General features: G+C 40.7%; 1 protein-coding gene across 19 annotated transcripts in view; it reads left to right on the top strand.

Annotated features, from left to right (window-relative positions):
• The window catches only part of TTLL5 (tubulin tyrosine ligase like 5), a 283,373-nt gene that overhangs the window by 50,677 nt on the left and 206,478 nt on the right, over window positions 1–26,218 (top strand). For 17 of the 19 annotated variants that reach the window (XR_004286136.1, XR_004286143.1, XR_004286142.1 and 14 more), the window contains exons 10-16: window positions 513–614; window positions 2,357–2,448; window positions 3,269–3,376; window positions 13,738–13,819; window positions 15,367–15,428; window positions 16,803–16,897; window positions 19,084–19,125. Coding sequence is in view for 8 of the 19 variants with exons in the window: in XM_032344877.1 (XP_032200768.1) it covers window positions 513–614; window positions 2,357–2,448; window positions 3,269–3,376; window positions 13,738–13,819; window positions 15,367–15,428; window positions 16,803–16,897; window positions 19,084–19,125 (583 nt within the window). In the remaining 11 variants the exon portion in view is untranslated. The remainder of the gene's footprint in view (window positions 1–512; window positions 615–2,356; window positions 2,449–3,268; window positions 3,377–13,737; window positions 13,820–15,366; window positions 15,429–16,802; window positions 16,898–19,083; window positions 19,126–26,218) is intronic. The other 2 variants (XR_004286139.1, XR_004286135.1) reach the window with 1 other exon arrangement.

Raw genomic sequence — 26,218 nt, 5'->3', positions numbered from 1 at the left:
TTATCAAGAGTGGATGTTGTAGGGGCGCCTGGGTGGCTCAGTTGTTAAGTGTTTGCCTTCGGCTCAGGTCATGATCCCAGGGTCCTAGGATTGGGCTCCCCATCCAGCTCCCTGCTCAGCGGGATGCCTGCTTCTTTTCCATCTCCTACTCCCCCTGCTTGTGTTCCTTCTCTCACTGTGTCTCTCTGTCAAATAAATAAAATCTTAAAAAAAAAGAAAGTGGATGTTGTTAGTGTAATTTTGGACAAGTTACTTAATTTTTCTAGGTTACCCTTTAGTTTTTATATCTACTCTAAAAATGAGATATAATATTATCTACTTCAGGACTTGCTTTAAGGAATGAATTAAATACTATATATGAAACACTTACTATGGGAGTGGGCACTTACCAAGCACTCATTATTTGTTAATGATGTTAGCCTCCTTTTATGAATACCACATTGATCCTGAGTTCTAGCCTGCATTTCCTTGAAACCCTGTTCCTGACATTTAACTTACGTCCTTTCTGTCAGGTTTGCAACTGTGAGATATGATCAAGGAGCCAAGAACATTCGGAACCAGTTCATGCACCTGACAAACTACAGTGTGAATAAGAAGAGTGGAGACTATGTCAGGTACCAGCTCCGTCTGAGCCAATATCCACGTGCGGGTGTGGTGCTCGTGGAACGTCAGCTCGCTGTCCTACATTTATCTTCATGGAACCTACGGGAAGCCATCGTCATCTAACATATTTAGCTCCCGCTTTTCCGTTGCTTGCCCTCCCTTTTAGAGTGTCGCCTTTCTGTACCAAAATATGCCTTCCCACATTTCGTCTTCACCGTCTTTCCTCACTTCACTTAACGGGTGGGAATTTAATAGGCATATGGAACTTTTTAGAAGTCAAGAAATGAGGTTATTTCAGCACTTGGCAAAATGTATCAAAAGCTTTAAAAATATTGGTACCCTTTGACCCAGCATTTCCATTTCTAGGAACTTAAGCTTAAGAAATAACAAGAGATGTGCATACAGTTTCAGAGACAAGAACGTTCACGACTGTACGTTGTCAGGTGGAAAAAAACAGATCGCCCGACACTACTTGCAGTTTAATTTCTTTTTTGAATATATAAGATAACTAAAGCTGTCTATGTTTGCTGAGGGAGAGAAGATAGAAACTAGAAGGATATATACTAAAATGTTAGCAGTGCTTAACTGTGGTGGACAGGATCATGGGCGGGTGACTTCCGTTTTCTTCACTGTGCTTTTATGTATTTGCTAAATTTTTCTGAAGTAAATACTTGTATGATTGGGGGAAAAAAAGTTAGGAATAAATTAAATGAAGAAAGAAATGAGGCCATCTCAGAAAAAGATTCGGTGGAAGGGAGTGCCAGCCCAGCTGTGTGGAAATATTCCTTCTGCTCTGTTTTCTTTCATCCTGATAATTTTGCCAGAAAGTGGAAAAATAAAAAAGAAACCCAAACAGTTACTTTCTCCTCAGACTAAAAATAGGTGTCTAGAAGGTCCAAGGAAAGAAAGAAAAGAATCTGGAAGTGATGGCATAGTTGCCAGAGCTCTATAGATTTCATGGAGTGTCCTGTGACCAGTGTTGGGAATGGCTGAAGATACTGTATCCTTCACTCTGGAAGATGAGCGCAGCTGATGGGTGGTGGGGTGGTGGTAGGGAATAAGGGGGCAGCTGCGAGACATGGTTGCATGTTGCAAGACCCTTCTGGTGGTCATGGCATTGTACTCCGTTTGCTAGTCTGCTGCTCTGGCCGTGGGGTACTTACCGCTTTCTTGTTGCCTCAGTGCATTCTCCCTTCAGTGTTACCTCAGAAAGTACCAAAAAAAAAGACCTGTGTCTACCACTAAAGAGGAGGGAGCTTGCTTCAGATGCTAATGCGGTTCTGTGCTGGGTTAGCTCATTAAAATGCTACATGCTACATTACCGTAAGCTCACTAGCCCACAGACTCAGTTCTGGTCTGAAAATGGCATTAGAAGTTGTTCTGTGGACTCATGGGACATTTACCTCAAAGACTAGGTTAGTATCCCTGAGCGTTTCACTTTATTAATGTATCCACTCTTCCGTTAACATTCTTCCATACATTTCTTCCACCTTTTCCTGATACATTACTGTTTGCTTAAAGAGGAATTTGCTGCCTTCTCCCCTACCACCCCAATCAGGGAAGACATAGGCATTTTCATTTCAATGGTAGATACGGCATATATATGACAAAAAGGACCGAGAAAACTTGCTGAGTGGAGGGCAGCAAAGGGAATGTTTTCCTAATGATCAAAAGGACAAGTATTTGTAAAAAATCTGATTTCTACTTATAGGCCTATTTGCGTGTGTGATCTTGATCCATTCCTTTGTTTCAGCTGTGATGATCCAGAGGTGGAGGATTATGGGAACAAATGGAGCATGAGTGCCATGCTTAGGTATCTGAAACAGGAAGGCAGAGATACAACTGGTGAGTACTAGGCCTTTTTCCTTGTTGACCTCTCTCCTCTATCTAGCCTGCCCTGGCCTCTCAGCATGAATCACGCTCTTTTAGTTCTGACCGTGTTGCTGAGACATCTGATGGGGTCATTGGTGGTGGTGTCAAGTTTTCCTGTCCTGTTCAAGATGGAGAACAGGCTTTCCATGAGCCCTGAAATTCCTTTCCTTATTTCTAGTTTGGAAGGCACCCTAAAACCTTAGCCTTTAGTGAATTAATCCTTCTTGAGTGTTGAAGTGCAAACTGAAATACTCCATATTGGCCCGGGGTGCAAATTCATCCATGTTGATCTCTCTCATTCATGTTGCTGAGTTGGAGAATGAGCAGCGTCAAATATGAGTTCAGGGCTTGGCGTCAAAATGGACACTATTGCTGAGCCTTGAGCAGGGTGGGAAGTGCGCAAAAGACTAACGCTTAGTCCCCGAAGGAAAGAGTGATAGGAGAAGGCTGAGAAGGGGGGAGTAAGGCTTCTTTTCCATTCCTTGTCTGTCTTTTGTTGTAGCAGGCCACTCGAGCACAGTCCCCAGCACCTATTTTCTGGCCTGCGTCAACTTATTCATAGATATTTGTAGATAAGATAACTCGCCTTCTCTGAGAGAAGCACAGCCACCACCTAGAGACTTTCTGGAATGAGCACACATGCTTTTATAAATCACATGGTGTTCTGGAATCCAGTCTTTCTACTCCATGCATTATAGTGTTTCTTCCTACTTCTTCTACTGCTACTGCTGCTGCTTTTTCTTTTTCTTTTTCTTTTTCTTCTTCTTCTTCTTCTTTTTTTTTTTTTTTGTAGCGTTGATGGCCCATGTGGAAGACCTGATTATTAAGACTATCATCTCTGCTGAACTAGCTATTGCTACAGCCTGTAAAACCTTTGTTCCTCACCGCAGCAGTTGTTTTGGTAAGGAGAATCAAGAAGCTTAATATGTTTTATGAAAAGGGGCTTGGGAAGTTGGGATCCTGGGGTAGACAGGCTTAGTGATTCTGCAGGAGTAAGAGGTGTGTGGTGGACTTTTCTTTCTAGGCTCACATAGCACATGAAGGTCCCACTGAGAGGCCAGTGGTGGAGGTCCCCTGAGGACTCACTAGCTTTCTGTATGGGAAGCAGGGGTTGGAACCAAAGTATGGGTCTCTTTGTCAGAGAGCAATCAGAAAAAGCCTGCAATGGGCTGTACAGGAATCCAGCTCTAACAAATATATTCCAGAGCTCTTTGGCAGCCAGACTGGGAACCGTTCCAAGAAGCTCTGGCTGGTACCAGTATGTGCTTTCTCCCAGTTTCCAATGACTCCTCCTTTTTGTTTTAGTCTTCTTTCTAGAGGATTTCTCCCCCTGCCTCCCTTTCTTCTCCTCCTCTTCCTCCTTCCGTCTCCTTTTGTCCCATCCGTGACTCCCCAGTTGCACAGAGAAGGAGTAAGACATAGTTCACAGCTCCTAGATCAGGAAGCCTGTTGCCTACTGACCCACCGGCTGTGACCGGCTCCAAGGGTGCCTGCGCATGTTTGCTTTCTGTGTGGATATGAGCTTTTCAGTGATGGCCAGCAGAAGCGTCTATAAAGTCCCACGGGGCTTTTAGCAGGTGGTAGGCTTTGTTAGTAAAACACACCAGGATCATTGCTGGGGGGATATTTAAAGTAGTGCAGTAATGAGGATATACAGCATGGTTTGCTCGGGAGGCAGGGTAACAGGAAAGTAAAGAACATGGGTGTTAGAGCCTGAGGGAGTTAATTTAAAAGCCGCTTGTTTAAAAGCCATTCCCTTAGTAGTTTTCTCATTTTCAGCATGTTACTCCAGTCCTGTTTCCTCAGCTTTAAAATGGCGGTAATGATGGTACCTACCTCCCAAGGGTACTGTGCAGATGAGATGAGATGAGATATACAAAGCAACTGGCCCAATGTCTGCTTCTCAATTTGTACTCAATAGAAATTATTTCTTTGTTATTTTTATAACTAGAATTAATAATTCTTGACCTCTTTCATGGATTATCATAATAATCTGTACTTGAGGGACACTAAACAAAGGGAGGTATTGAGACTCTGAATAGAAGAACATAGATTAACCAGGACCTGAAATTATATAGGAAAAGAAGAGGTTGTGACTTCTTTTCTAGATGTAATTATGTTCATATCTTGTAAAACCCTCACATGGCTCCTTAGGCTTAACTAGTAAATAGAAACTTGACATGACTTCAAGGCTTCTAAGGACTGACCCCAGCTGCATATTCTAGAAATTCTAGAATTTTCTAGAATCTCCTCTTATATTTCATAATCCAACTACACCGCTGAGCACTCCATGCCACTGTGCCTTGGTGTAAATTCTGCTATCCTGTCTGCCTGGCACACTTCTGTTCATATTCTAAGACTCATGTTCACTATTGCCTTTTCTAGGAACCCTTGCTTAACAAAGTGCCCTGTTGTGTCTCCTTTCTCATGCTGTTTGATCCTTTGTTCTGTTATATTCTTTTCCTATCATATTGTGATGGTTTGTTTACACATGCACTTACTTGGTAGTCTCTGAGCTTATACTCTCAATTCTCAGTAGCCACTGTGTGTCTCCTTCCCCTCTTACCGTCTTTTTGTCAAACAGACCTTTCACTGTCTGCCTAGGCCTGCCAGCTCCTTCCCTTCCCCTGTGTCTTTGCACCTGCTTTATCCTGTGTCTGATAAATATTTCTCATGTTAACTTTACTTATTGATTACCGACATCTTTTCAAGATGAAGTCAAGTGTCAATTCTTTGGTGAATTTTTCCCTAAATATTCCAGTCACAGTTAGCCCTCCCAGCCCCCAGCTTTCCTTTCATAATCTGCGGTGGTACCTGATTGTCATCTGGTACCCATTTATGTGTCTCACTTCCCTCCTGGACTAGAGGCTCCTTGCAGACAGGAGTGGTATCTCCCTAGTTTCTGTTCCCGTTGTGCACAATAGCATTGTTTTTGCTTTTAGAGGATGTTCAAGAAGTGTTTGTTGAGAGAATCATTGGTACTTGCTTTTTTGCCCTTTGGTGGCCTGATAGTGGGCTTCTCAGTAGATCTGATTTGGTAAGGGCCTAGAGCTCTTAGTGTTATTCTAAACTGTCTGAGCAAGGGGTGATTGAACATATTTTCAACTTCAGAAACCTCACTAGGTTAAAAAACTTCCTTTCCACATCTATTTGACTCTTATATGAGGGTAAATTTCCTGCTGTAAAAATCTTTGTTGTAGAAATGATCATAAGCTGTTCTGAAGGTTTCTTCTTCTGTTTGTTTTATTACCTGATTGCCTTTTGGGAGCTTGAGAATTTCTGGAACTTAGTGGCAGTAGAGATTCCGATGTGAGTAAGTAGTGACTTTCTCTGACTCAGTGAAATACCCCTAAGTCCATTTCATCATCCCTGGGTCCCCTTTCCCCCTCCCTCCTCTTCTTCAGCTTTAATAAAGTGAGTGCATCTGGAGTTTTTTAAGTTGTTGACTGTCTTGGCTTTTGTGGTTCTAATTCCACTTCCTGTCAGCCCTGGGATTTTGTGTGCTTCGTTAACCTCCCCCATCAGATATGATTCTGCATACGTGTGTATATTTGTGTGAGTCTCTCTGGCTCCCACTGACTCCTGTGAACTTCCCCTGGGGTTTAAGTTACAAGGAATAAACTGGGTTTGTTTTTTTTTCCTTCTTTCTTTCTTACTTGTTTTAGAGTAAGCAGGAATCGAGAGCTTCCCGGAATAATTTGGCTTACATAGAGCATTGGTGCTTTTAGTGGAAGCCAGTAGTCCAGTGATGGGGTCCACTATATTCTTTCAAGTTGTGGTTTCACACGTACACGTTAAGGATCTGGGCCAGGAGCAGTCCATTTCTATCTAAGCATTTCTGTCCTTATGATTTCTTTCCCACTCTACCACCTGTAATGCCTGACGATTGCTTTTTGGTACTGCCAGTATTCTATTCATCTGTTTATCTATGCATTTAACTTATTTTCAGTCCCTGCTGAAAGGCATAGATTGTAAGTGTTGTTCTTCTCAAGCTGGATTTTACATGGATGATATCTACATACACCTGCATTGTATTATTGGTATTTAAATGTAGACCTAGGAGCCTTCGCAAACAATCTTAAGACTTAGCCGTGTAATGCCTTCTCATAGATTATACATCTGGAAAGGACCCCAGAGAATAATTAGTCCATAAAAAGAAGTTGAGACCTGACAAACTGGAGCCCTTCCTGAGGTCCCAGAGCTCATGAGTGGAAGAGCCCACATGAAGGAGACCCAGCCTGGAGGGCAGGGGCCCACGGGATGGTTGGCTGTCAGGTCACCTTAATCACTGGACTCTTGTCTTACAGACTTTTTGATGCCTCTCCCAATAAAATAGATTTCTGGCACTCTAATTTGTATTGCCTTCAAGGTTGTAAAAATATGGTACCATGTGAAATGTATGTGTAAACAGCAACCCTTTAAGTATGCTTAGGAAATTGGCACTGTGACATAACTGGCAACGAGAAGGGCTTTTTTGACCAGTTGGAGAAAACCAGCCAAGAGCAACAGGATGTTAGCTGTCCTTTACAGATGTTGCTGCTGACAGCAGTTTTATCTCTGTGTGTGAGGACGGCTAAAGTAACAGGCCAGGAGCCTGGTCCTCTCTGGCTTGGGACTCCTCTGAGCCAGCTGCCATGCCACTTGTAGAGGCGATGTGGCTGGCCTTGTTTAGGTCAGAGACCAATGACCTCTTTGCTTGGGACGATCCACGCTCAGTACAGCTCTGTCTGTTGAATGAATGCTACTTTGGCCTTCCATTGCTCTTATTCTAGACCATTTCATAGGGTAAGCTGACATTCTCAGAGGGTGGGTGTCCATAAATATTTGTGGAAGACACAAAAGTGGGCAGCATACATTCCCCAATTATGTAAACTGCTTGACCATCACCAATAGAAGTCAGCAAACAGTTCATTTTTCTTTCTTTCTTCTTTTCTGACAGTTCACTTTTCGACAGAGTCTCCTTTCTGCTTTATTCCATGCTCCTCTTCAGGTGGGAAGGGAAGGGAAGTTCACTGTGGAAGGTTCGGGGGAGGAAGTACCTACTGTTGTCAAACACTTTTCATTGGTTATTCCCTTTAGCCCTCTTTTGAGAGTTTTATTGGTATTTGTTACCCATGGTTTTATAACAAAGACAAGGGATTTGGAAAGGTTAAATAATCTGTTCCTAGGTCATGCAGTTAACAAATGGCCAAGCCAAGTTTGGGAGCCAGGTCTCTCTGGCTCTTTCTCCACTCACATAAAGACAAGTTCTGATGAGTCTGACCACTTTTGGCACATCCCATATCCTGGATTCTTCTCCTGCCCTCCTGTAACTAGATCTCAGGAAAAAGGATATCACTCTCTCTAGCTGATCAGGCCTGAAAAAGACACTCTTTCGGCTCTCATCAACAGTACTGAGTCCTAGAAACTGCTTTCAAATCTACCTTTACATATGGTAGCCAGATACCATGTTGATGTATTGGACTAGTTAACGAATTGGCTCTGGGCTTTCTCTTTTATTTAGCTCATTTTCCTGTGGGATCTTGATTTGCTTTTTTCCAACTTCTCCTTCTGGACCCCAGATAAAGACTTCCTCCTTAGGTTTTCAACTCAAATCCAAAGCCAAGGTAAAAAGAATTTCTTTATACAATAGCATTTGACTGACAGTGCGGACTGGCTAATGTCAGCACTTTCCACTGACTTAGGATCACAGCTGCAGCCGGGGCTTTGTTTCTGGAGAGGGTGAGTGGATTGATTCCACAATTAGTGGTGTGACATGTTTAGTAATCTTTTAGGCGTTGGACGTGTTATTATTTGCCCTATCAAATCTTTTTTCCCTCCCTTCCTAGACCACCCTTTATCAGGTTTTTAAAAATATGTCAGTATGTAAAAATCTTAATAAAAATGCCTCTTATTGTCTTTATGGTTACTAGCTGTATTATGAATATTTCGAGTCTTGTCCTAGGGTTACTTTGGGGGAGTAGCTACATATTACTTGGTCTTTTTAAAAAATCATACAGTATTTTTCACTTAATTGGTTTTCTTTTAGCCTTTTCTTTTCTTTTTCTTTCTTTTAGCATTTCTTGATTGCTTTCTCTGTGCTTTTTATGGTGTAGGCTGCTTGTAGTATACAATGAATGAGGCATGGCCCTATCCTCCAGTGGTGTGGAGGAGCAGACATGAAATGATAAATGACAGTACAGGGAGCAGAGGGACTCAGGCACTCTTGGAATACACCAGAGCTACTGGCTATGGCCTAAGGGAAGCCGGGGAAAGCCATTTGTAATGGAGGGAATAGGATGTGCCCAGCACAGTGTCCAGACACAATGTGACATTTTTTGAAGTGGGAAGCTCACTGTGACTAGATAGAGAGGAGATATGGAAGTAGAAGCGGTGGGAAGCGGTGACAGGAGAGGAGATATGGAAGTAGATTGGAGCCTGATTGTAGAGGACTGACATGTTTAAATTTATCCTATAGATGATAGACAGCCACTGGAGTTTTTTGAGCCAGGAGAGCAGTAAGTTTATTATTATTTGCTTTCATTTTTATCATGATATGACCCAAACTGGTAAGACAGAATTACAATAAAGGGAATACTGTACAACGTGACCAGAAGTAACTAAAATCCTGCAGGAGCCAACCTGACATCAAGTGTCTGTTGTTGGGGCAGTTCACAGTTTGTCTCTATCTGACAGACTGATGTCTTAGAAATTCTGATAGCCATATGGAGCACAGACTGCAGCGGGGAGAGACTAGTCCTAGGGAAATGGATGGGGAGGTAAGAAGTATGTAGTGATAATATAGACTGAGCAATCCCACTTGTAGCTTGTTTACCCAAGAAAAGTAATACATGTTCACACAAATACCTGTATGTGAAGGTTTAGAGCAGCTTTACTCATAATCATCAAAAATCAGAAACAACCCAGCTGTCCATGAACTGTTGAATGGACGAATAGGTTGTGGTATATCCATAACAGAGAATAAAAGGAATGGACTACACTGTTGAAACACAGTAACGTCAATAAATCTCAGAAGCACAATGCTGAGTGAAAGGAGCCACTCTCAAAGTCTAATACCATATGATTTCATTTATTTGACTTTCTGGAAAGGCAGAGATCAGATCAATGATTGCTGGTGGGATGGGGAGTGAGAATTGAGTCTAAGGGGGCATGAGGAGTGTCTGATAGAATTGTCCTTTATCTTAATTGTGGTGATGGTTAAGTGACCATATACCTTAGTGTAAACTCATCAGACTCCAATTGAAAAGGGTTTTGTTGTATGTAAATTATACAATAATTTTATTGTCTCGCTTTAAAACAAGAAACAATAACAGGTGGATGAATCTCAGAAAGGCTAAATGAAAGAGCCAGACTCAAGAGAGTACATACAGGATGCTTCCGTTTATAGGGCTTTTTGGAATGGACAAAATGAATCTATGGTGAAAGAAAGAAGAATAGTGATTATCTGGGGGTATGATGAGGGGAAGCAAGGTATTTACCAGAAGGGGCATGAGGGATCTTTCTGGAATGATGGAAATGTTCTCTATGGGTTGAGATGAGTGTGGATTACATGGATGTATCCAATTACCATGCATGATCAAATTGTACACTTAAGATCTGTCCCTTTCATTTAATATGAATTCTGTGTCAAAAAGGAATTTATATGATTGGATTAAAGAGAAATAGAGAAGAGATCTGGTAATGTGTAGGATTTCCGACGTGGTGAAGAGAGTGTTTCTAGCTTTGGCAACTGGCCGATGGGGTTACCATTTTCGAAGGTGAAGAATAATGGGAATCCAAACAGGTTTGGGGGAAAGATAACAAGTTATGTTCTGTTGAGGTTGAGTACTCATGGGATATCCTAGTGAAGTTATCCAGAAGGCGATTGGAGTTAGGGATTTGGTGTCCAGGAGACACTTGACTAAAGATAGAGATTTGAATGTCATCATCATGATATTAATTGCAGCCATGAGAATACATGAGATCACCCAAGAAGAGAAGTAGAATTGAGAAGGAAAGAGCCCTGAGGATGCCACCCTGAGCAAACCTACCAGTGAATAGCTGGGCAGAAGAGAAGGTGTGAAAGGAGGAGGAGAAGCAGAAGAGAGCAGTGGCCTGGAACCAAGGGAGAAGAAAGTTCCAATAAGTAAGGGGTGGTCAACAGTTTCAGATGTTTGGGCTTCGCAGTAAGGTGGTCTTTGGTGATCACAGTGAGAACAGTCACTGACTTAGAGCATGGGAGCAAATCCCTATGGGCTGGGGAATGGAATAGGCTGTAAGAAGGTTAAGGCAGTTAAGGGTAGATCGCTTTTACAGGAAGCTGCATTCAAGAAATAGGGAGAAAAGGGCACCAGTGAGAAGTAGAGGTGGTGCCAGGCTTCCCCTCACTTACTCACGAGAATATTTTCAAGTTTGTTTTGATTTGGCTGGAGACTGAAGGAAATACATCATGAAAGAAAATTTTCCTAAGGAAACATTGTTGAACAAGGTGGGAGCAACAGTTCTTTGAAAATACTTGCTCTTCTGTTGTGAGAGGACAAGAGAGAGGAACAAAGAAAGTAGCTCTCAGAGCGGGAAAACCTAGTTTGCCTGCACCCTTTAATGACAAGAACACTGCTATATCTCATCCCGGATTACCAAGTTTTTGAAATTCTAGACACTGGCAAAACACACAATATTGAAGGTGAAGTTTAATATTCTCAGTGCAACCTCCTTTTTAGCTTTTAAAATCTTAAATGTCCATGAAAAAGACCAGTCATAAGTTAAAAGGTTCATTATAAGGACTTTGTAGCCTGTCAAGGGCCCAAATTATTTTTCTTAAGCTGAGTTGATTATTTTAAGAGATAAACCTGATACAGATGCTACTTTTTCATACCATTTACCATTTCCCACCTCCCAAGCCCCGTTCCAGTCCCAGCCTCTAAGGGGAGCTGGGCTTGGCTCTGGGTTATAATGCTGTCCCAAACTTAGCCCACTTTTAGATGGTAGTAGATCTAAGCCTTGTGCGCATACAGGTACAGTCAGAGCCAAAACTGATTTTGAGATTGTTAAGCACTGACGGGTTTCATTCACCTGAGTAAAAATGCACTTGGTACTATAAAGGGCATTTTCTCTCTTTGGGTTATTTTATTTTATTTTTTTCTTCCTAGAATGTTAGTTCTCAGACTTTCAGCTGAGATACTTGGAATTTGCCTCTTAATTTGGGAAATAGTCCATGTGTTGGCTGTTGAATGCAGGGTGTTTAAATAATGGGGCTCATGGGTTGTCATTCTGATTTCAGCTTGTCTCCGTTTGTGGTTGGTTCTGCAAGTCTGGTCACTCTGTGCATCAGGCAGTATTCTTACCCTGTTCCTCATACTGTTATTATTAATAATATTACCACTTTATGAAACAGTTGAATCCTGTGTAATCCCGCTTGTGTAATGTTAACATGAGCTTATAGATTTAGCAATTAAGTTTTTCTTTTTAAATGCCTTATTGAGCGCCATATCACAAAAGATTTTTCTTTCAGATTAAAAGGGGAATATTCTAGGATATATTTATAATTAAATATATTTATAATATAATTTATATTTATAATATTTAGGATGACTGAAGATTAGGTAAAATATTTAAGAAGAATGTACTGGCCATTAAAATTATGAATTTGTTACCTACAAGAGATAGGAGCTTTCTATTCTTTACATTTTGAAGTACCAATAATTGGCTCTTGTGTAGTTACATGAAGGAAAATCCTACCTCAGACTCTCTTTTGGTTTGAGATTCGTTTTGCAAATTAAATTGAATCCTGAATAAGTACCATGGAAGCAAATTCATTCATGACATCTTTTCCTGTGAGAAAAACTTGAATATGATTGTCTAATCAGTGTTGCATAAATAGGAATTTTGGGTTTAGCGGTACTGAGCATACAGGTTCTGAAAGGTGGTGGTTAATAGAGAAAAGTGAAAGGAGAAGAGAAATGATGTCCTCACATGCCACAGTGAATAAATGGTAGAGTCATGAGAAGGAACCAGGTCTCTAGATTTCCCTTCTAGGATTCTTGGTCCCATATCAGACTTCCTGTTCAAAAGACAGTCTTGGGCACCATCTTTCTAGAAACTTACACTTACTTTTCTGTGTTCTTGAGAGGATTAAGAAATGGGAGAATCCTTCTTGAAGTAAAGACATTTGTTTCAAAATGAGTTTCCGGAAGATCCATGGTTGTGTTCTATAGGTGTGAGCTGTGGCCTGTGACCTCTGGCTGAACTGTAAGGAAGCTCATCTTTTCTCTTGAAAAGAAGATGTAGACAGTTTATTTGAGGGACACGGAGTGGGAAGTTTGAGAATGCGTGGGACTTCTGAAAGTCAGATGGATTTGATGTGTGTATCCCAAAGAGGACTGTGGAGAGGGTCTCGTTAATGATAAGAGTAAAGGTTGCCAGCTGAGGTTCCAAAATTAGCGTCATATTATCCCTGCATCCTGGGAGAAAAGCCCGCTTATGTTCTTGCTTTACTCTTTACAACAGTTGAGGAATTAGGGAAGAGAATCTGTAAAGAAACCATGAAAAGGAAACCAGAAACCATGGAAATTGGGTCTCTGGCTCCTTCCCTTTTTCAGTGATATTAGTGGTGCAGGATGGCTTATCACAGTCCTGCTCTGTCTGCCACGGGTTCCCTCCTTTCTCTTCTTTCTTTCTATATTGAGCCATTGTACTTTATTTTCTGTCTCCAAAGGGAAATTGAAACCATAGGAGAGGGGAAGAATAAATATATTTTACAGTGAACTATCTTCTTGACCTAGGCTGCAAAAACAAGATACTAGTTTAGGAAAATGTAGTGGAAGGGCCCAGGGAGATTCCTTCAGGAGATTTTTTTGTTTCGGAATATGGTGGGGGGACAATCCAGAACAAATCCAAAACAGCTTTGAAGCTTTGATGTTGGATGCCTTTGTGGCATTCCCATTCCCAACTTTTTTTTTTTTTTTTTTTTTTTTTTTTTTTTTTAACCCATATGCACAGCAGAATCTTGCCAACTTTTAGAGGTCAGGTCACTTGCTGTGTAGAACTCAGGAATGTCAATAGAGTGGATGATAAAAGCAGTGGAATTTTATAACATTATCTCATGATCTCTAGAACTTGATTAATTTATTTTGATCTGGAAAGATTCTCTGCTTCTACTTCCACTCATTACTTATACTCCCCAAATTTCTAGTCCTCTGGTGGGAGTTGATTGGCTTCAGTCTTTCAGATCTTTGTTCAGTTTTAACATAGAAAATGTTCTTGTATGCTATGTTTTGTTTCTAGAACTCTATGGCTTTGATGTGCTCATTGATTCTACTCTGAAGCCATGGTTGTTGGAAGTAAATCTCTCCCCTTCTTTGGCCTGGTAAGTAGTCTGTTCCTTCAACTGGAAAAGGACAAACCTTCAATGAATAGCACTAAAAAAACTTTTTAAAAAAAGTGGTTTCTCTTGGCGCTAGATTTTTTTACCCTAGTTATTAGATAGAAATGACTAGAGTTTCTAAATTTGAGGGATTTGTGACATGTGATTAACCTCCAGAGGGTAACCGTGTATCCCTACCTTACTAGTCAATTTGTGTTTTGATAACTGTCTTCTTGAGCATCTAAGGGATGCTTCTTGTGTTCATTTTTATTTCCAGTTCTCTCTCTTTCTGTCTTTTAACTTTGTAGGTGTTCTGCCAAGACTAAAGAAATACATGAGATATTATATTTCCTTTATTGCTAAAGGTTTGTACAGGTTCAAATCCACATATACTGTAAGGTACAGAGCTGGGCCTAGGGTAGTATATATAATGTTTGGTCCTTTTACCCTTTCTATATTCTGGTATGCATCTAAGATTAGAGTCTAAAAACTTCAAAACAATCTTAAAACTTTTTAAACCATCGTTTAGAAGAAGGAAAGAAACATATTTTTTCAATACCAGAGAAGATTGTGCTTATATCTGCAGCTGTAGCCAGAGTTTCTATTAGCCATACACTTCTCTAAACAGCTAGAGAACCCTAGAGATTTATGCTACAGACCACCCAGCAGCTGCACGTTTAAGGATGAAAAATGTTGGCAAAATGCCAAGTCATCAAATAAAGACAGATTAACTACTTCGTGGGGTGGGAGTTCAGCTTCAACCCAGCAGTAAGGTATAGAACTAGATATCACAGAGATGCTTCCGATGTTGGGCTGTTCTTTTGTTAAGTCAGCTCTTAGCATATTGCCCAGCCAGGTGCATCCTCTGATGTTAGAGATCCCCGGAACGATGCACTGGTCCAGCAGCCAAAGTAATCTGGTTCATGGAAGAACACCTCAACACCAAAGCCAACATGGCAGTCACTGGCACAGGGAGCGTCCAGCTTTCAGCTCATGTTTGTGTTTCCATGTGGGTTCCTGCTGCATCATCTGGTGATATTTTGGTATAACTTGTATTTTTTTGCCTTCATTCGCAAGCCTAAAAGCTTAAGGGATTGATTTAGAACAGAAAATGAAGCCTTAAAAAATGTACAAAGATGACCAGAGTTTCTTCTCTTGCATGTGAATGTGATTTGACTCTTGTAGCAGTAAAAAATAATTTGAAGGATGGACACATTTATGGAAGAGCATATTAAAGGCCTAAACACTGCTAATGATGCAGTGTTCTTGTACATGGTTTGAATTGCACAAGACCTTCTGGAATAAAAAGATTGCATGTCAGGGAATCAACTTTGGTGCTGGACCTGCCCTACAGAGGATGAGTTTAGCAGTGGGCTTTTATTTCAAGTATTTTTGCCCAGATTTCTTTTTCTTTTTCCATGGGTTTGGTATGCTTGATGTGTTGCTTCTCATCGACATTTGGAAGCTCTGCTATATTGAGGCCCATTAGGGGTAGCTCTTCTGTTAATTTCTAACATTATCGATTGGCCTTTCTTTCTCTCTTCTATTAGCGATGCACCTCTGGACCTAAAGATTAAAGCCAGTATGATTTCAGATATGTTCACTGTTGTAGGTGAGTAGTAGTGTTTTCTGAAGACTCATATAAAAGCTAACCAGAGCATCCATTTTGTTGGGCTTTCTAGGTGTTGCCAGTTGGCAGTTCCTAAGCCATGCTGAGTGTTTTGTACTGAGAAATTATATTTTCAGGCAAGTGTTTATATGTTTTTACTCCCCCTGGCTCCATCCTGTCCTGAGGCTGAACCACAACTAGGGCTGAGAATTAATTCCTGGGGCACAGGAATTACGAGCCGAGGAAGAGCCTTAACCAAAGGTCTGGAGACCGTCTATTTTTTTCCGAGCTGGGAGAGTGTGACTGACTGAAGAAGCTTTGTTACAAAGGAGAGTGGCTCTGTTTCTGCTAGGCGGTCTCCGCTGGTGTCAACATGGTCCACCCCCCACCAATAGTTATAACTGAAGGAAGTCCAAGAAAGAAATTCCTTTTTTGGCAGATAAGCCAAAAACTTTGAAATGGAGATGGGCAATCGGATGGGTTTATTGTGGGTTTGTTGTCGTTTCCTAAGTACTCTACTAAGGCATGACAAAACACATTTGAAATGAACTAGTACTTGGTGGACCAGCAAATGCTGTAAAACTTAGCCACACTGGTCTCCCTGGATGGGAGTCTGCTTCTTTTTAGGAAGCAGGTGAAGTGAACGCACACCTAACTGATTAAGCCGTAGATAATCTAAGAAGCCCAGTTTGCCAGGAGACCACCTTCAGCTGTTCTAGGAGTAGATTTTTTTTTTTTTTTAAAGATTTTATTTATTTATTTGACAGAGATCACAAGTAGGCAGAGAGGCAGGCCCGGGTTGGGGGGGTTGGGGGGATGGCGGGAAGTAAGATCCCTGCTGAGCAGAGAGCCTGATGCAGGCTGGATCCCAGGACCTTGGGATCATGACCTGAGCCGATGGCAGAGGCTTTAACCCACTGAGCCACCCAGGCACCCCAGGAGTAGATCTTGTAACAGGACAGGACCCCTCACCTGCTCTTGGGTTCTCCCAGTAAAAACAACATTATTTTCCAGTCACCCTCTAGGAGGCCACTTTAAAATAATTTGTTTTTATAAACAACTGTGTATTTTTAAATGGTGATTTACACTTTTTACTCTGAAGTTCATCAAAAATCCACATCTCTTTTTCAATCAGAATCAGCTCCCAGCAAGGAAGGTTGATTTATCTGCATATTTTCCATTCTCGTGCTGTCCAGTTTTGAACTTGAAGTTCAAGTGAAGTGTGTGTCTGAGAGAGCCATGCCTCATTCTTCTGAGGATAGATCTCTAATATTTATGACTATGAAACTGATTTTGTATCTCTAAAGAAAAGGTACAGCTAAACCTGCTAATTTCTTAGAAAATGGTAGGTTTTAATGTTTGCCATTCACCATTCAGGATTTGTGTGCCAGGATCCTGCCCAGAGGGCATCAACCCGGCCAATTTATCCCACCTTTGAGTCTTCCAGGCGAAACCCTTTCCAGAAACCTCAGGTAAGCAAATTCAGCAGCAGGGAGCCCGAAGAGGCTTATTGGAAAGTGGTAGCTGATGTAAATGAGTGAGCTGAAGCGCTACAGATATGACGTCACTGAGAGCAGGAGAATATGGGGATCATTCCAGACAGGAGGCAGTGACATTACGCTGTGGCTGGTAGCATATGCTTTCAAACCAACTTACTGTCTGCTTTTTGTTTTTCTTTTCTTTTGCCTTTTTTCATTATCTGTCCTTTTTTCTTTTTCTCTTTAAGAATCACCTGCTTTTTTCCCCAAATTGATATGCTCATAAACAAGGCACAGAGAGGGAGCCGACAAATTCCTAGTCGTTACTCTGCTACATTCTTTCTGATCTTCAGACAGCTTTGTGAAGAAGATGCTCGTTGAAAGAACATCTTCTCTACAGGTGCTCAGTGATCATGAGGTGTTAACTGAGGTTCAGTGAGATCAAGGCCTACAGAATCCTGTGCATGTCTGAAATGTCACTTGATCAAGCATCGCTCCCGTCTTTGTGTCCTCTGCATCTGTGTTTCAGTTAAACCAATCAGCTCATTGTTCTGCCTGCTCGGTCCATCATCTAATCCATCCCTGCCTGTCTAGACCGGGCTAGTTTTACTGTGTTCTTTGCCTTTAACATTTCTTCTTAGCTGGAAGGTCCACCTTCCTCCTCTCTTCCCATCTGGATTGATGACCTTGCCTGCTCAGAAGTCTCAAGATAATTTTCTGTTAAATCCATCCCATTCCGTCATGACTCCAGTGCGTGGTTCTGGCATTCATTGATTTGTTGCTTTGACATTGTCCAGTGTTCCTCTGCTAGACTGTAAGCTCTTTGAAGGCAGAAATAGCTGCTTCTTCCCCCTGCCTCCCCTTTCCCTTTCTTCTCCCATCCAATGATTCCTTCTCCACTTCTCCCTTCTCCTGTCACCACTCGTTCTGCATTTTTTCCTTTAGCTTGCTGGTCTCATTTTGAGTATTGCTATTTCTGTTTGCCACGCTCGTCACTCTTACTTACACAGCTGTATTTCTAAGTTTTCATTAGAACAGCGTCTGCAAGCTCTACTGCCTAAGAGGGGTTGCGGGCAGACAATGGGAATGGGTAAGAGGGCCGGGGACAGTACAGCTGGGAGGAAGGGATGCAGCTGTGCTGAACTAGAGCCTCTGCCCCATATTAAAAAGGGGCAGCTGTTTTGCTGATGTGCTCTAACTGATCATTGCCATGCATGAGTGTGGGACACGTGTTGTCAGAACCTTCCTCCTGTCAAGAGAAAAGAGAAGTCTTATTTTAAAATATTGCCAACCGGTCCAGTTAAAGAAAAAATACTTTGCAGACCAAACGCAACATGTCTTTGAGCTAGATGCACTCTGTGACCACCTGCTCTAGGATCGTCCCCTCTTAGCAATAGAGTTGCGATGTGGGACGGGGTGTACTGGATTTTAAGGGGTATTATTATCTTGGATTAGAAAGAAAACCAGGCAGCAGCATTGTTCTTGATCAATACATTATCACAGATCAAAGGTTTTCTTTGATTTTTTAATAAGAAAAAGTAGAGGATTGCCCTAAGTGTACTAGCAAAACTGAATTTAGGCCATCACATTCCTCTGCAGGTAGTTTCCTGTGGCAGAGCCACAGGGTAGTGTGTAAAGGACTGCAAATGTTTCTGTGCAGATTTCACAAGAGTTCCTGTCAAATTTTACTCTAGGGGTTAGCTGTATGTCAATCTTGGATGAATTGACCCCTTTTCTTAGCCTGCCTCTCAGCGTTTATTAGCTGTTCTTTGCAAATCAGAGAATCCGTCCACCATTTGATTTGCTAACTGGTAGGTCATGGCATGACTTCATCCATAAGGAGCCTATAGGACACTTCTTTTTAAAGGGTTAAAAAACTGTAGATTAGTTCTATGTACTCTGGAACAAATTTATCAGGTGGAATAGTTGGCTTCAGGATGTGATAGCAGGATTTTGCTTTTCTGCTTAGAAGACGAAACTGGGATAAATACACTGTAGGAGAAAGTGGTGTGAAGCATAATGATGTTCTGGTCTTACAAGCACAAAGTGTAGGGCTCTTGCTTTTGCTTTTTGCTTGGAGATCATCTTCTCCTTTGTGAGATCATAGACATCATAGAGTTGGAAAACCTCACTATGGTAGGAGAAGATAAGGCTTTATTCCATTTTTCTATCTTTTGTAGCGTCCAGTGTCTGCACAGTGTCAGTCCTCAGATGCCAAACTGGTAAGTTCTGGATCACTTGGAGACTTCATTCAGATTCTTATTTCCAGTCCCCAAATGGAAAGTCTTTTAGCTTTGCTCTTTCACAGTCTGTGTTTGATGTACCTGCTTTTTGAACTTTAATAACATAGAGTTTAAGTGAAAATGAATGCACAGAGGTCTTTCCATATATAGAATACAAGAGTAGAGGCTGCAGGAATTTATGAATCCTCTTTTCCTGATAGTGATCGTGCTGTGAAGGAGGCAGTTGGATTTAAATGACGAACGGGATTTAGAGGCATATCTATCGCTTTGACCAGAATATTCCAGGAAGGAAATATAGTTCACAGACACCCTTTCTTTTCTTCAGATGTCTTATGAAAGGTACTATTGTCAGTAGCTTCATACTGAAAACATTTTCACATTGGGTATTGGGCTGTATTTGATTTTACATATTTCTTATACATCGTGATTTGCAGTTTTATGAATCGTGGAACCTTTGCCATAATAAGTGTCTGAAATGCTACCTTTAAAAATAAACTCAAGGGGTGTCTGGGTGGCTCAGTCGTTAAGCACCTGCCCTTGGCTCAGGTCATGATCCCAGGGTCCTGGGATCAAGCCCTGCATTGGGCTTGATCCTGCTCAGCAGGAGGCCTGCTTCTCCCTCTCCCACTCCCCCTACTTGTGTTTCCTCTCTCGATGTTTCTCTCTCTCTGTGTCAAATAAATAAAATCTTCAAAAACAATAAATAAAAATAAAAATAAACTAAAAATATATATTTTTTAAGATTTTATTTATTTGAGAGAGAATGAGTGAGAGAGAGCATGAGAGAGGAGATCAGAGGGAGAAGCAGACTCCCCAAGGAGCTGGGAGCCCTATGCGGGACTTGATTCCAGAAGTCCAGGATCATGACCTGAGCCAAAGGCAGTTGTTGAACCAACTGAGCCACCCAGGCGCCCCAGAAACGAAAAATATTTTATCTCCAACTCCTAATGAACAGTATTTGTCCTCCTTCTGTCCTTGTTAGCATATTTGAGATTAACTGTCATTTTCTTCTACGAAGATCTTTGTTTTCTTTTAAACATCTCGTCGAAGTGACGGGGTAGCAGTGACAGTGCTGCTCCTTCCTGCTAGCTGATACTCTGAAATGAGGGCTGTAGATGTGTCAGACATAAGTGTGCCCCTGCAACTAGCAGTTCTTCAGCAAGAAGCTCCAGGATATTTATTTTGGCCTTGTACTCTCAGTACTCTTTGATACAGTGACCGGACAGCTTGGGAGCTGGAGTCGTAATTCCTGCAACTACTGTTTTTGACAAAGTGCTTTATATGGTTTATATGAGTCCAAGAAGTGAAAAAAAGGCTTATTGGTTGTCTCGTCTAGCGTTTGGTCACTGGCTGATGTGGTTCCGTAGATGTTTTGTTGGTAGAATTCGAAACGCTGTAATGTTTAGTGTTTTATGTTTAGCGAGAACCTAGGTGTGCTAGCTACTTTCTGTGCCAAACAGAAAACCAAACAAAACAAAAACAACCACAAAAAAGCCCCAGAGCTGTTGACTTCTAAGAGCTTACATTCTGAATACCTTTTAGGGATATCGACTCTTCAGGAGAACTTGAAAAAATCCTTAATTCATAGCCTTCAGAATTTGATTCCAAAGAATTGTCTTTGCTGTGCAATTCTAATCTTAACTTCCCTTCACCGTTTTAATTTTCTCATGTCTGTCTAGCTCTGCTTGCCAGAATGGCCATAGACTGTGATAGCCTGTGGCCAAGCAAGGCCTCTCCCTTGTGGCTGTGTAATTGAACACTGCTCCAGTGACACAAAGTCTTTCTAGCTTTATTTGGCCAACTTGATACATGTGGAATTCTCTGACTCTTGTTCTTTGCAGTGTTCAAAGTCACCGACTTTGTGTGAATGAAGCGTTCTCAACCCCGTGGGGGTTTTGTCTGAGCTAAGTTAGAAATGAAAACAAGTTCTCTGCTCTGGCCATGGACACTTTGTCAAGCTTTCTTCTTCTGTTGCTGTCAGATTGCGCACTCACAGTTTTTTTCCCGTTGTCTATTCCTTTTTAGTACATCGTCTCTTTCTACATTTCTTCCTTCCCTTGAATGCTTTGAGTTCAGATTTCCCACTCATCAGAAGTCACTTTTCCGGGTCCCCAGGCAGATGACATAGTTTCATGGAAAACACACAGACAGTCAGATAGCTCCTGGTTCAAATTTGTTCTGCCACTAACTAACTAGTGTTAGACTTTGGGCAAGGTCCCTTGTGTCTCTGAGGCTCAGTATCCATGTCTATCCAATGAAGATAATACATACATGGAGATAGGGTGTGAAAGAAACGATAAAGCCTAGGTAAAAATTTGGGCTAGTTCTGAACACATAGTTTACCTTGGACACATAGCTCCCTTTACACTTTTGGGTCCTGTTAATTTTCCTTTTACGCATTTGTTAGCGGCATTGGGCGTTATTTCGATATTCATATCTGTAGCCATTCTTTTCACATTTGCTTTCATCTACAAATGCAGATTAATTATTATCTTTTTATTTATCCATCCTCCCAGACATCAGTGAAGGTTCTAAGTAGTGCTCAATCAGTACCCATTCTAAAAATCGCATCCTAACTTGATTCACTGCTGTTTATCCTACATAACATCTTTCAACTCTTTTCAGTCTTTGTTGGTGTGTTTTATTCATTATATTATGACACTAAGCCCCAATCAGAAATATAATTTAGAATGGAAATTTTATGAAATTTGTATAAATGCTTTTGTAAAACCCAAGGACATTAAATGTATTTGCTCTATTTCCCCTTTTTTGTAATTTTTGTCCTAAACATAAACATTTTAAGCATGTTTTAAAATAAATAAAGCAGTCTCCATACTTACTCTTTATGAGCTCATTAAACTCTAAATGTTTATGGATTTTTTTCTTTTATTATTTGTTCCATTATTTTACTAGGAATTCAAGTTAGACTTACCAGGCAGTAGTCACCAGAAGCACATTTCTTACATTTTTGAAGATTGGTACCTCATTTGTCTTTTTCTAATCCTCTGGTACCTCCTCAGTTCTTCATGATTTTTCAAACATAATTGTGAGTGGTTCTGTAAGTTTTTGTTTTGATTTTTAAAGCCAGTTCCCTTAATAACAAGATGCATGTCTTTTAGACCTGCTGACTTGTATTTACTCCACATTTCCAGATGTTGCCTGTCTCTTTATGACTGTAACACAAGTCTACTTACTTTCCTTTTTTTTTCCCCCTGATTTCAGAGTATATTTCTGGTTGTCAATTACATTTAGACCTTCTCTATTAGCCATTTTTTGTTTATTTCCCACTTAGATTTATTCATTTGTGGTCCTTTTTGTTGCTTTTTTTTGATAGCATTAGTTCATTTTGCTTTTTAAACTAGATTTTACCTTTTATTTTCTAGGTGGCAAGGTGTGCCATACACAAATTGAGCTATTTCTAGCTCATTTGTTTGTAACACAGAATTCCAAACTTTGTAAAACTGCATTAGGACATTTTTATTCCTCGTATATGTTCTCTGTCAAAGAGGTTTTATTCTTGCCCCTCAATTATGGTATCTTTTATGATGCCTCACCTTTTTCATATTCTGAGTTTTGTTCGATTCTTCTCATTGCTGGTACCTGCCAGCTTTCTCTAGGCAGAGAATCATTTTTCTGATTCAACATTTGTTTTTTTTTTCTTCTTTTAGTGGAGACAAGGGGTTCCTCATCTCAATGATTCTCAGTCAGTTCTTCCGTAGTGATAAAGGTTAGATGTGTAAAGGTCTCTTTTCTGCATATATTTCTAAATCATAAGTTGCACTAATGATAATTTTACATCTTTGGTGCATGCTGCATGGCAGAATTCTGGCTTAGGCAGTAAGTTGGCAGTTTAAAATCTATCTGAACACCCAGTAGTTAAAATCCTGTGTCACCTAGACAGAGGCAATGGTTCTAAGTTCAGAAGAACTTTATTTCCTCAGTGCATATTCAGTCAGTTCCTGTGCTGATAGGCACAAGATCAGTACCACAGAATGGCTTGCACTTGGAGAGTTTTGCTCTTGTTTTTGGCAGTCCTGATGGCCTTCCGAATCTGATCCCCCCCCCTTTTTTTTCTTTGCTTTTAATCTCCAGGTATGTCTTTCTTGGCACTCATAAGCATTTCTATATCCTTTCTTCTTTCTTTGCTATCCTTTTTCTCAGTGTTTTCTCTCACCTGTGTCTATAATTCAGGTCACATTTCTTTTTTTTTTTTCCCCTAAAATCTCTAATTTAGTTTATTAAGCCATTTGGTTTTAAAAACATAACACATGGGGCGCCTGGGTGGCTCAGTGGGTTGAGCTGCTGCCTTCGGCTCAGGTCATGATCTCAGGGTCCTGGGATCGAGTCCCGCATCGGGCTCTCTGCTCAGCAGGGAGCCTGCTTCCTCCTCTCTCTCTCTGCCTGCCTCTTTGCCTATTTGTGATCTCTCTCTGTCAAATAAATAAATAAAATCTTTAAAAAAAAAAAAAAATAAAAACATAACACATATAATTCAAAGTTGGCCCTTCTTGATTTGCATAAAGAATGCAGGCTGTCCATAAAATTCCACCGTGCTGGAAGTAGTAAACAGTAGGAGGACACATATTTAATCTCCAGTTCATTTCATTAACAGATGTTGGTAAGGATTTAACTAATGGTCTATGACAGTAGTGCTTTGTAGTACATATGTAGCCGCACATCTCTGTAGACCAGTACAGCCAATATTATGCTGATACAGAAAATTCTCTGTAATCTCAAATTTATTGAAAAGCTGAGATTGGCAAAATACTTCTGACTTTCTAGTCTGATATTTTTTAGCAGCCTCCCCGAAGACCCAGGAGACCTGGATGGATTTTAGAGAGGCATTTGAGATACATAGACATTGGTAGTTACAACTTTCCATGCCTCCCTCTCAGCCTTTTTAGTAGTTTAGTTTGAGGCAGATAGGTGAAGAGGTAAAAGACGTTTCTAGTCATCTTTTTTCCGCTAGGCATAGCATTGACCTTTTTCTTTGCAACCTCGTGATATTTGTGGCAATAAAAGAGTAAAGCCATCAGCCGATGGGAGTTCACAGCTAGAGCACTCACCTAACAAACACCATTACCCTTCAGCCACTTCCGTTTTCAAACCTCCTGAAGGCCCCAGCTGGTAGGACCTCCTGAATTCCCCCGTGCCTCACCCGCACAGCTCACGTGCATACACAAGTGGCCGGAGTTAGAACCGTGGGCCGTGCATAATGAAGGAGTGTTTGTGAACCTGTGTTGGAGACAGCTCTTTGAAAGTGACTTGGGAGAGAAGACTGAGAACTTTGGGGGGTGTCAGTTTAGTGTTTCTAGGAGCAGGTTTAGATGAGTAGAAGAAGGTGGCAACATCATTGTAATCTCAGTCACTGGAAGCCAGGAATATTGTTCCACCTCATAGCAATTCCACAAGATGAAAATTAGGTCCTAAAAAAGAGAGAAAGAAAAAAAAAGATAAAAAGTTCAACAAGTAAAGTACAATTACAAAACCAGTCATAAAAAAACAGACAAGAAAATGAACAACAAAAACAAAAGAAAGACAAAAAGCAAAAAAATGAAAAACAAATTGGAGGTGCCAGTTAGATGTTTTTCAATAGTGGTTTGATCCATGTTCTTATAAATATGATGATGCATTTCTTTTTTTTTTTTTTTACATTTTTTAGAGATTTATTTATTTTATTTTAGAGAAAGAGAGCATGAGCACCAGTGGAAGGGGGAAGAGAATCTCAAGAGGTTCCACGTTGAGTGTGGAGCCTAACAGGGGGCTTAATCTCAAAACCCTAAGATCATGACCTATGCCAAAACCAAAAGTCAGTCACTTCACTGACTGTGTCACCCAGGCTCCCCAACCATGTATTTCTTAAAATAGCTAATAACTACTTCCTAAAATATTTTTATTACTAACCTTTAATACAGATTTTAGCTTACCAACATTTTAAAATCAGTTTTTCTATTCTAAAATGCCTAATTTGTATTTTTATTATACATTTAAATGAGTGCTTACTTCATATTCTCTCTTACATAATTTCAGAGGACTTTAAGGTACTTGTAAATAGTATGAGTGATGAGGCAACTTGACCTTGGATAAGGCACTTGACTGCCAGTAGTTTTCTGATCAGAGCCGTGTCATCACATGTGAAATAAAGTATTTTTAACCAACGATAAGTAGTGTGTGAAATGAGAAAAGTCCTTAAAGCATCCGGTTAATATTTTGGCTTTACTGAATTGTCACTAAATAAGTGTTCACACTTTAAAATCTTTTCGAAAAGATGATATTACTTGCATGATTCCCTTCCTAAATCTTTGAAGTTGCCCTTTGATTCCCCTCTCATCCCAACATGTGCTGTTTAATGCATACCCAGAGACTGGAAAGGAGTTAAATTTTCCCCCCAAATCCTCTGCAAAGTGTAGTTCTAACCATGATTAATCTGCATTTCAGCACATTCATTCATTTATTTATTTCTTCATCAAATATTTATTGATCTCTTACCCCATGCCAAGTACTGTTCTGCGTGCTGAAGATATCATAGGAAAAGCTAAACAAGTGAAAGTCCCTGCCTTTACGTGTTGCTATATTCTGCTGATTTCATGGTTTTTCGCGCTAAAGGTATCTGTCTCATCATGGAGTCTCCTATCAGGAAATCTGTCTTTTATAACTCCCATGCTAGCTTTGGAGGTTGGTTTGTATTGGTCTCCTGTGTGTCAAAGGTAAAAGCATTCATGATGTGTATAGGTGTATCTTTTAGTTTTTCTTGGGCTACTGTAACCAAGTACCACAGAAACTTATTCCTCACAGTTCTGGAGGCTGGGAAGTGCCAAGATCAAGGTGCCAGCAAGGCAGGTTTCATTCTGAGGTCTCTGTTCGTGGTTTGTAGACAACTACCATCTTGCTCTGTGCTCACATGACCTCTTTGTACATAGGCAGAGAAAGAGAGTGTACAAACTCTCTGATACCTCTTCTTTTAAGGGCATTAATTGCATCAGGCAAGAGTCTCACCCTGATGACCTCCTTTAATCCTGATTACCTCCCCAAAGCCCCTCCAAATACCATCAAATTTGGAGGTTAGGGCTTC

This window comes from Mustela erminea, chromosome 5, assembly GCF_009829155.1.
Source record: "Mustela erminea isolate mMusErm1 chromosome 5, mMusErm1.Pri, whole genome shotgun sequence".
Taxonomy (NCBI): Eukaryota; Metazoa; Chordata; class Mammalia; order Carnivora; family Mustelidae; genus Mustela; species Mustela erminea.
The sequence above is the reverse complement of the archived record's forward strand: the minus strand, read 5'-3'. Positions and strand labels throughout refer to the sequence as shown.